Source organism: Mytilus californianus, unplaced genomic scaffold (genome assembly GCF_021869535.1).
Source record: "Mytilus californianus isolate M0D057914Y unplaced genomic scaffold, xbMytCali1.0.p SCAF_4, whole genome shotgun sequence".
NCBI classification, from domain to species: domain Eukaryota; kingdom Metazoa; phylum Mollusca; class Bivalvia; order Mytilida; family Mytilidae; genus Mytilus; species Mytilus californianus.
The window spans coordinates 81,587,170-81,599,182 of NW_026262690.1; the positions used below are offsets into that span (position 1 = coordinate 81,587,170).

Genomic DNA, 12,013 nt, shown 5'->3' on the forward strand with positions numbered 1-12,013 from the left:
TTTAGACGACAGTACAGGTCCTGAAAGCGACCTCTTTCTGTGGACATTTCCCCTACGTAAATTTGAAAGAAAGAAAGTCACAAAATCGTAAAAACTAATCACAAACTACTTACCTTAAGTGCTTTTTGCTGTTCGTCCATATAGAAAAATAAACAATTACTTCGAAATTTTCGGCATTTATCGTCTTATAATGAAAAAACCCGAGAATCGTGATATCACTAACGACCAAAAAATGAAAACAACGAAAAAGCGTGTAATTGCGTGTAAAGTGGTGAAAAGCGTGTACACGCCAAGTGACAAAATCCTCGCGTGTAAACCGTTGAAAAAGCGTGTATTACACGCGAATATCATGTCAGTTGGCATCTATGTCTCAATGAAGCAAGGTATTTTCAGATTTAAAAACCCAAAACATTATTAAACAATCATATTGCCCAAATACTAGCAAATTAATTACACAATTTTATTATCACTACATAACAGAAAATGCATGAAATAAAAAAGGGGGAGGGTTGAAATCGATTTACAGTCATTTAGTACTCTAGTTGCGGAACTACAATGTATATATGGTCCGCAATATGTCAAAAGATTACATAAGGACCTACTTGAGCTACGGTTCCGCAAATTGTAAAAAAATATCATATAAAGGACCTAAGCGCTATGGTTCCTCAGCTATTCGAACCCTAACTATTTTGTACCCCATTTCATACCTCATGGAATATTTCTATGTATGCCATTTCGTACCTCATGAAAAATGTTTATGTATGCCATTTGGAATATTAATACGTATGTACATGTAGTTTCATATCTCATGGAATACTTATATGCATACCATTTCGTACCTCATGGAAGATTTGTATGTATACCATTTCATACATGTACCTCATGTAATATTTATATTGTGTATGCAAATTATTCATACCTTATGGAAGAATTATATGTATACCATTTCATACCTCACAGAAGATTTATATGTGTGCCATTTCATTCCTCACAGAAGATTTATATGTATACCAGGGGCCTCATTGGATGAGTGGTCTTACTCTTAAGTAGTCAAACTACTGTATCACTAGCCAGACAACACTGAGGTTGTGAGTTCTAATCCCACACGTGGCAAGTGTGCTCAACTCCAATCTTAATTGACTAAGATTGTTAGTTTTCCTACCGAAGGTCGGTGGTTCTCTCCAGGCACTCCTGCTTCCTCCAGTAATAAAACTGACTTCCACGAAATAGCACAATAGCTCTGAAAGTGGTGTTAAACATCAAACAAACTATATGTATGCCATTTCATTCCATATTTCTCAATTATTGGTAACATAAGGGGCAAATTCTTTGATTGGTCACACAAGGTGCAAATTCTTATGCAAACATTTTTTGTTTTTGTTTTAAAAAATTTCCAATATAGATGTTGGGACAAAATTTCAACAATTTACAAATATATAATACGAAAGAGTAAACATGTAGTCAGTCTATGAGGTACGAAATGGTAAATGAAGTTGACCCATTGGGTAGGAAATGGTTTTGATCATGGGTACAAAATGGTAAATGAAGTTGGCTCATAGGGTAGGAATGGGTACAAAATGGGCCATATGGTAGTGGTAATTGTTGGGTACGAAATGGTAAATAAAATGGTCAAGGTACGAAATGACTTCAATTTTGATGTCATTATATGACTTCGTGGTAATTTGTGATGCCAAACAGACAAAGAAATGAGTTTAAGGTGTTTTTATTAAAATTTACAAATTAAAAAAAAATAACGACACAAAACAATTTGACATCATTTGTTTTGGTTTATATCCTAAAAGGGAGCTCAAAAGTCTTGAGAAAACAGCAAGTCAACCAACAATCATTGCACAACTTAGTCTTGTTAGGAATTGATATGTTCATTTTAAGTTCACAACAAAATTTAGGAGAACAGTTGAAGTATCTCCAGCATGCACATCCACATCAATTTCTCAGAAAGTAATACCCATACTGATGATACAGCAACATATTTTGGGGAGACTCATATGTCATTATGACTTACAGTTCAGCCTTTATTACTAAATTCACTATGAAATAAGGAGATGTGGAATGATTGCCATGTGACAACTATCCACCAAAGACTAACATAGATTAAAGTAAAGTTCTAAAGGTTGTATAATCTGCTATAAAAGGCCTCAAAATGACCAAAATGTGAGACAATTCAAGCAAAAAAAAATCAATAGCCTTATTTATGACAAAAACAATAAACAAAAATCAAATATAACTGACAGCAACGAACGAAAAACCACTTAATTACAGGTTATTGACTTGGGACAGACACATATAGAAAGTGGTGAGTTAAACATGTTTGTGAGCACTCAATGCTCACCTAATTATAACCTTGTCAGGAAGAGTGGTACAACAGCACAACATAAGATAAATTTGTGAAAATAAATTGGAAATGGCTTGACTCATCAGATTGGCATGATACACAAAAAACAACTAACATAAGTACTAAAGACACAAAGTACCAGTTTTAGAGTACTCACATGTACAGCTACTTAGTTCAAAGCCAATAACTAGTTATGAAATAATTTAAAAAATCATGTTCTCCCAGACTAGTAAAGTTCAGATTTCAGATACTAATTTATAAGTGATCTTTTATCATAAAAGAGAGGCGAACGATACCACAGGGACATTCAAACTCATAAGTAAAAAATAAACTGACAACTCCATGGCTAAAAAAGAAAAAGACCAACAGACAAAAAATAGTACACAAAACACAACATAGAAAACTAAAGACTGAGCAACACGAACCCCACCCACCCATTAAACTGCATGTAAGTATGCATACCAGTAGGTGTAGCAGATTCTTATTAATAGTTGATTTCTCTTATCTACAGTTTATTCATTATTACTTGTAGGCTATTAGTTTTCAAAGATTTCATTATTTGAGGGAAACCACACATTTATAAGTGTTCAACAAAATAAATTTCATATAAAAGATATGCATGCAGAGTTTGTTGAAAAATCAAGTATCTAGAAAAATATTAATTTGCTTTAATCCATGAAAATTGGTACCTACCAAAATAAATGAATCCATAGTATATAATTTATTCTTGATTGACTTTGAATTAGTTTTAAAACCATTTTAAAACTCAGATACCTACATTTTTGAGATAACTTTTATTATACAACTTTGTGTAATAATACATTTTTGGGAAGTTTTGCAGATTAGCAGCTCCTGTAAAATGTAGGTCACTGTTACTTACGTATTTTATGTTTCATCAACTTCAAATAATTTCAGATCCCAGATACTAATAATCAAGTTGCTTGGTGGAAGTCAATAAGGTTTAAAATTTTGGAAGAGTCAACAGAAAGTTATGCCATTAAATTTGATCTCAGTAATTTATAAATTTCAGGCAGCTAAGGCGACAAATCAAAAGTCCACAGAAGAAAACTGCAAAAATTATGCAAGACAGAGAACCTAAAGATCAAGTGAAGGTTGGAATACTTGGCTGTGGTCGACTAGGAAGTCAGTTAGCACATTGCTTGTTAACTTATGGTGGTGTCAGACCAAAGGACCTTAAAGTTTCTACAAGACGACCAGAAACATTAGGTAATACATGTTTAAGTAACACCAAACAAAGTAATATCAAGATATTTAACTCTCTGTATGATGTATTGTTGAACTATCTAAAAGACATAAAGCATTAAGTTTAGATACTATAATGTTAAGCAACTAACAATCAATCAATTTTAATACTATAACTAGTCAGGGGCGTTACTTAAACAAGTTATTTTTTTTTAGTTACTTATATAGGTAATTTTTGTTTTTATAAATTATTAAATTACTCAATAAGAGTTATTTTAAATGTCAATAAAAGCATGGACTAAATGTAGCTTTTATGAATTTTTACTTAATTTTATATTTATTAAATTTGAGATGAGTATAGAGGTAAAGGTTACTTTAAAACTTATGACAAAAATATTACTTGTATATAATAAGTTATTTTATACATCTTTGAAAAGATTAGCATTTATGACTATTTAAGGAACATATGTAATTGTTTTGGGTTACAAATTATAAATTACTTCAAGTCTGAATTAAATCACAAGGTTCCATCTATTTATATCTGTCTACCTTTAAGATTTTCAAGGAATATTATATTTTGATACCCAAGAGTCCAATCTTTGACCTAGAACTTCAGAAGCATCGATATAAAATGTAAGTTTGTCAGAAAGGCAATTAGTGTTTTAAGAGGATTAGTTTTTATATTTCATGGAAAAAATAACCAGGTGTCTGTGAAAATTTGTTAAAGCTAGTAAAATCGGTATTAATGGACACCTATAAAAATATATGAACAAAAGTTACTTATAGAAGTTATATTTAAAATAGCCTTGTTTTCAACATAACTTGTATAGGTAATTTGAAAGTTACTTGTTTAAGTAATGCCCTGGACTGATAACAATGAGAGATAGCTCTGTAATTTTCATTTTCTGAAGAATTGTTCTTGTGCTTAAGTTTTTTGTTTTTACCATGTTTTAAATGCTTCCAACCTCTCATTACAGCTGCTTATAAACAATGAACCTTATTTCCAAGGTATTCACAGACTTGACAAAATTCTTTTCTATTACAAAATTATAATCGAATTTAGAATGGAAAGAGGGAAGTATATGTTATGCATATATACTTATCTTATCTTATTGCCCATATGCCACCTCTCTCAATATCAAATAATAACAAATAAAACAATCATATTAATTATTAAAAGGACTGTAGATAAATTTTTATTATTTTCAGAATACCTGCAGAGTAAAGGTGTCGACTGTTTCTATGACAACATCAAGTTAATTTCCACCTCACACATAGTATATTTATGTGTACTACCATCTCAGATTCCATCAATCGCTGAGGAACTTAAAAATAACATACCACCAACAGTTATATTTTATTCTCTGGTCAGTACTTACACAACTAAAAAGTTAAAACAGCTATTACTGACATCAAACATCATACATCCTGAGTTTACATGGAGAGATGATAGTCATACAAACACATGGGACTGTACACTTAATGTTAATGCAGCCTTAGAGAACCCAGACACTGTTGAGATGACATGTCCAATAGGATTCAAAAAGTCAGGTAAAGGTGTCATACCACTAATGTTAACCCCTAGTATATATTACAAGATTTTTCAGTTTCACAGCTCTCTAAATTTTTTCCATTTTTGTGTAATTTAAATTTAACTTCATGAGAACCAGGCCTTTAAGTCATAAAACTTACTCAGTACTAAATATGCGCTTTAAACACCAAATCAAGTTATTTATTTGATTTTGTTTGGATTTTTATTGTTACGATGTGTTCATGGGTATGAATTTGGTTGGTTTACGGTATTTTTATTCACAAAAAGCCCTCTAAAACAGTTAGCCTAAAAAAATTAATCTCTATGCGTGAAAAAAAGTTTTTTTTGTAATGTTTGTAAACCACAAGCAAATTATACAAATTATATATATATTGAAGTGAAAAAATAAAAGTGATTTTGTTTTTTACATTTCTTTTTTCAAAAACTGTCTTTTTAAAAAATGAATATTTCTATTCATTCTTCTGGTTTTCCTTTTCAGAAAGCATAATTTGTACAAATGAAAAGTTTGCAGAGCAAATGCTATTTGCTTTTATGAACTGGTGTACTCAGTTACAACTGACAAAAGTAGAAACTCTAGACGTCATTCATTCTGTATTGTTTCAAGATTTAATGGAAGATAAATTCAGGGAAGAAGATTTCATCAAGAGGAGAGATAATCTGGCTGGGTAAAGTTTATGCAATTCTTTATATTTATGAACACTGAATTTTATATGCATGATTTCAATTTATATAAAGATAAGGCGAGATGGTGTGGTTGGCAATGAGACAACTTTCCATAAAAGACTTAAGGACAAAAGTGTGAACAATTACAGGTCACCATACAATTTTTTGTTTTTATTATCATATTGATTTTTATACGTTTGACAACAATGCTTTTTTTGGCATATTGTGCTTGAAGGTTCAACAGACATTTTTTCATATTTTTACAAACTAATTTTTATCATGCTATTTTTAAAATTCTAATAAGAGGTATATGTTATCAACCTTGGTTTTAACCTATAGTTGTATTAATAAATGAATCAGATATTTTGTAAGGACTATGATTCAGAACAGTAAAAAAACTGTTTTTTGTTTTTTTCATTATTCAAGCTTAATTTTTTTTTTTTGCCTTCAACAAATATTTAAATGTTGAGATATATCATTATTATACATTTGGTATAAAGTTTTAGAAACAAGTACTAACAACATCAGATACAAAATTATGTAAAATATTATCAGAATCTTCTTTTTAATCAAAAGCAAAATTAGAAAATTAATTTTTCATATTTAAACCAAAAGATTAGGTTTTCACATTCTTTAATTCTGTAAACCTTTAAAAGTAAAGTTTTTTTTTGTTTTTTTTTAAATTTAACATCTTTATAAAAAAATTCTGCATATGAAAAGTTCAATTTAACTGAATCTAGTAGTTCAGAAACAAGATTGTTTGTTGTTTGCTTATTGTCTAGTGGCAACTACATGGCAGTCATTCCCAAGATTGCCAGACATTGGGCAAAGTCCAGTAAAATTGGGTTGGTCCAATTAAGTGATATGCTTTACTGGACCAAATGAGCAGTAAAATTTTAAATTATTTCCAAATCATATGTGAAAATTTCCTGTAAAAAAGAGTCTGGTCCAGTTAAGAAGAATAGTTTACTGGACCACATGTCTATTTGATTTCTCAAAGCCTTGGGAACCACTGACATGATGAGAACAAATCAACAATAAGTCTAATTAATAGCTTCTGCAAGTGATGAACAATGGGACTGAAAATGGGAAATTTGGACTGCCACTTGACAAACATGGAATACTGGAAAGGGGCAGAAATTTAATTTGCAACAGCTCCTTTACAGACCCATATAATATTTGTTACAAAGATTCTTAAATATGCAGAGAGCATTACACTGTTGGTATATGAGACATCTGATTTTATGTCCCCATTCTTACTGGATATTAGTATATGTAATTATACATCCTGCACAGTCATTGAAAAAGAGGCAGGAGATACCAAGAGGATATTTAAACTCGAAAAGTAGAAGAAAAACTAATAACGCAAAAAAACGAAAAATGATGAAAAGACAAACAAATCCACAAAACATTTCTTCAGGATGTACTTAGGTCATGTTTAGGAATTTTTGTTAGATGTTCGGACTCCTTGGTTTTTTTCCTACCATACAGGGTAAAATATTTTGCCCCATAACACCCAATTTTCTTTTCATAAAAGACTTCAATAACTCATAAAAGGTCATTTACCAAAATTTTTAAAAGCAGATTCTAAATTTCTTTCAATGTGATACCGAAATAATACCAATGCAAATATAAGGTAAAAGTCTGAGTCGGCCTTTTCCCGCCATTTTAAAAAAAATGAATATCTTGAAAAGGAGACCCATAACCTATTAATATTTTTATCTTATTTTGTTCCTTAACTAATGCTCTTCTGACTTATAGTATCAATTTTAAATTCTAGATTTTTTTTATTTCACCTAAGTATATCCTTAAGGTGACTAAAATTAAGGTTGACTAAAATTAAAATGGCTCGTTTAATTTTCATAAAATTTTGACAAAATATTTACTTTGACCCTTTGACAAAAATATAAAAATTTCAAACAACTTGAATCACACACTTTATTGGAAAAATTTCATTGGATATATAGCAGTTTGACAAACACTAATTTTGATCATTGAGAAGCTTAATATTTCCTTCACAATAGAATGTGATTAAAACGTTCAGCTGATTTTTACAGTTATCTCCCTGTAGTGGTATGTACCACCTTAAACAACTAAAGAATGAGCACCACAATCCCCACTTAAAACAAAGATGAACTCAGGTGCTCCGGAAGGGTAAGCAGTTCTTACTTGGTGTGTGGCACCCATGGTGTTTAACTCATGTAATAACAAATCAGGTGTTAAGTCTCATTCAGTTATGACACAATCAAGGAAAAGAGGACAGGACATATTTTTGTAGTATAAGATAACTTAAAATTATAGTTGAATATATAAAAAGTTTTAAAGGGTTCTTTTTCTTTTAGAACGAATTTGCTATGTTGATTTTTTTTTTCGTCTGCTTTCAGAATGTTCCCAAGATTTGACTTGGTAAAAGTTTTCCAGGTGAAGACACCTGTCCAAAGAAAGCTAGTAGAAGATGAACACTTAAGGAAAACATTTGTACAGAAATATTTATCTGTATTTGATACATATATCAAACAAAGAGCTCAGGCATTGTTATCAGGGATTGCAGATAACTGAGAAATGCTTAGCTGAAAATCATTTTTATGGAATAACTGTGATATGATATTTATTATTTGTTGTTTTAAATAAAATATTTAATAACTTGTAATATGTTTTAATAATAGATGATGGATTTTTTAAATGTCATTTGTGAGGGTCTGGGATGGTGGGTGCATCATTTCTTGATTCTTTAATTTTTTAGCACAACTTTTCTCTATTCTCTATTCTTTATCTATTTTGCCAATTATTCTCTATGCTTTGTATTTTAACACCCCATTATTCTCATTTCTTGTTTTTTTAGCCTATATTTTTCTATTCTTTATTTTTTGGCCCTTACGGTAATTCTGCACTTTTTGCCTATTATTCTCTATTCTCTAAACCCCATACAGACCCTCATTTTTTAACATATCATGTACAAGTGCATGTTTCATATTTTTTCTCAAAAGGATGATGCTCATGATACTGGACTCCATAATGGTTAATTTCCCCCATTCATAATTTTTTTTTCAAAATGCTTAAAAAGATTGTGAAATAAAGGATGGGTTTCCACATCCTCTTCAAATCTACTCCTGATAAATACATTTTATAGGACGAGATTTCATAGTTCATATAAACTGCCAAAGCCATCAACATTTCATTACATAGACTACACAATGTTAAAGAAAATAAGCTGTGATATATACTCTCTAACTGTAGAAAGTGTAGCATATTTTAATATTTGTTACACTAACTAAACAACTTCATTAGGAGTGTCTTATTTTTTGTTTGGTAAAAGATATATTGTTGGATGTTGGATAAAACTGAGTTTTTTGGTGCAATATCTGCCACAAATTAATATTTGAGGAACTTTAATTACAAAAAATAATAACTGGTTATATTTGATTTATCACTGAAACTATGACCTGATTAGGAAGTTGTGTTCTTAAGTAATGCCATGTGTAAGGTTACATACCCTTTTCCATGCAAAGTTTAAGACTATTAGCACAATCTTTTTTAAGACGTTTTGGTGTGTACTACCACATGAAATACTATTGCTCTTTAAAGTAAAACAATTCTTGTAGAAAATTTTGAATGAAGATTTAGATTTCTACAGATTATCTGACAGAACAAGTACTTGACAAATATCTGATTTGGTATAGGTTTGATTTCTGACTGATCAAACCAAAGGCTTGAAAATTGGTATTTACTGTTTTACCACAAGCTACACTGCATATAGGAGTAAGAATGATAATAAGAAAATGTGGTATGATTGCCAATAAGACAATTCTCCACCAGAGACCAAATAACATGGAAGTATACAACTATAGGTCACTGTACATCCTTCAACAATGAGCAAAACCCATACCGCATAGTCAGCACAGAGCATAGACTGGTTGGTCATGAATCAGAATAATGTGTCCTGGTAGGGTGACATTTCTTCCTAAAGACTGAACTAGCAAAGTTAAAATTCGGCTTAGCATGTTGGTCTAGTACAAATAAGGCTTTATATTTATATCACATTAACATGTTCTTGTCCAGAATATGCATTAATTCGACACTGGACGTTAATCAGCCAGCCATCTTCATTGACAAGAAAGAGAGAGAGAGAAAGAGCTAGTGTAATTATAAAGAATTTAAACATCATAAAAAATACCAAAAACTACTGTGTGAAAATGAGATTAAAATATTTAAAACCAGAGGACAGTATTTGAATGAGACTAGCAAGAAGCAGCAAGGGAATTGTACAGACAAAAAAACAAATACCAGTACAAACTCCCATCAAAACTGGAAGACATTGGATGCTCCAGAATGGTTAGCAAACCCTTCTTTGCATGCTTCAAAGTGTTACTGAGGAAAAGCTCATGCTGGAGCAATAATACTACTATATATTTATATTTACTTTTAGCTGGAAGTTCATCAATTTTAGTCAGGGCACAAAATTCCTTTAAAATACATGTATGTTGATCATGAGAAAATTCCGAGCTCTCATAGCTATCAAGTAAAAGCTTTTAAAATTCTAGCACTTAACTCGGTATTCGAGATTTTTTTTCTTATTAAGTATTACTTTTAGGCAAGTTTTATAAGTAATATAAAAACTTTATAATCTAAAAGTTAAAAGCCTATGACATTTAATCGTTTGTACATAGATACCTTGTGCTTTAAAGATTTTCTGAAATGAAAAAGCAGATCTTAACCTTATTTTCAGGGTTCAGTGATTGTCTTTAAATAAAAAAAAACCCTAAATAATGTCTTGATAATATAAAAATAAAAAGATGTGGTACAATTGCCAATGAGACAACTCTCCACCAGAGACCAAATGACAGAGAAGTTAACAATTAAAGGTTACTGTACGGCCTTCAACAATGAGCAAAACCAATACTGTATAGTCAGCTATAAGGTCCTTATCAACCTTCAATTGAATTCTGTTTAAATGTACCAATTCAAGGACGTATAGTATAGTTTAAATAAAATTCCTTGATCAATGTCATTGTCTATGCTTTTTTGTCTGTTTTACATTTTAAACCCAGTAAACAGCACCTTTTTTAGATCACCTTTCCAAAGGAAATGTGAGCTTTTGACATCACTTGGCGTCTGTCGTCGTCCGTCATCTTCGTCCGTTGTCGTCTGTCGTCCATCCGGTATAAACTATTTCAAACATCTTCTCCTCTGAAACTACTGAACCAATTCCAACCAAACTTAAGCTGAATGATCCATAGGGTATCTAGAATAAACTTTATGTTTTATTTTCTGTTTTGTCAAAAAACATGGCTGCCATGGCTAAAAATAGAACATGGGGGTAGAAAGCAGTTTTTGGCTTATATCTCAAAAACTAAAGCATTTAGAGCAAATCTGACATGGGGTAACAATTTCATAAGGTCAAGTTCTATCAGCCCTGAAATTTTCAGATGAATCTAACAACCCATTATTGGGTGGCTGCCACTAAATTGGTAATTTTAAGGAAATTTTGCAGTTTTTGGCTATTTATATCTTGATATTATTATAGATAAAGATAAACTGTAAACAGCAAAAATGTTCAAGAAAGTAAGATCTACAAATAAGTTTATATGACCAAAATTGTCAATTGACCCCTTAAGGAGTTATTGCCCTTTAAGGGCAATTTTACACAATTTGTTTATCATATTTTCTAACTTTAAAAAATCTTCTCCTCTGAAACTACTGAACCAAATTAAACCAAACTTAAGCTGAAAAGTTCTTAGGTTATCTAAAATAAATTTTTGTTTTATTTTCTGTTTCGTCAAAAAACATGGCTGCCATGGCTAAAAATAGAACATGGGGGTAAAATGCAGTTTTTGGCTTATATCTCAAAAACTAAAGCATTAAGAGCAAATCTGCTTGGGGAAAAATGTTTATTAGGTCAAGTTCTATCAGCCCTGAAATTTTCAGATGAATCTAACAACCCATTGTTGGGTTGCTGCCACTAAATTGGTAATTTTAAGGAAATTTTGCAGTTTTAGGTTATTTATATCTCGATATTATTATAGATAAAGATAAACTATAAACAGCAAAAATGTTCAGGAAAGTAAGATCTACAAATAAGTTTATATGACCAAAATTGTCAATTGACCCCTTAAGGAGTTATTGCCCTTTAAGGACAATTTTACACAATTTGTTTATCATGTTTTATAACTTTAAAAAATCTTCTCCTCTGAAACTACTGAACCAAATTAAACCAAACTTAAGCTGAATGGTTCTTAGGTTAT

General features: G+C 30.9%; 1 protein-coding gene across 1 annotated transcript; it reads left to right on the forward strand.

Moving 5' to 3' along the window:
• Window positions 1–232: 232 nt before the first annotated feature.
• LOC127737100 (NADP-dependent oxidoreductase domain-containing protein 1-like) lies at window positions 233–8,421 on the forward strand. The gene is made up of 6 exons (XM_052247633.1): window positions 233–261; window positions 357–383; window positions 3,384–3,580; window positions 4,766–5,107; window positions 5,587–5,773; window positions 8,156–8,421. The coding sequence occupies exons 1-6, from the start codon at window positions 233–235 to the stop codon at window positions 8,328–8,330; spliced, it is 957 nt and encodes a 318-aa protein (XP_052103593.1). The 3' UTR covers window positions 8,331–8,421.
• The last annotated feature ends 3,592 nt before the right edge of the window (window positions 8,422–12,013 follow it).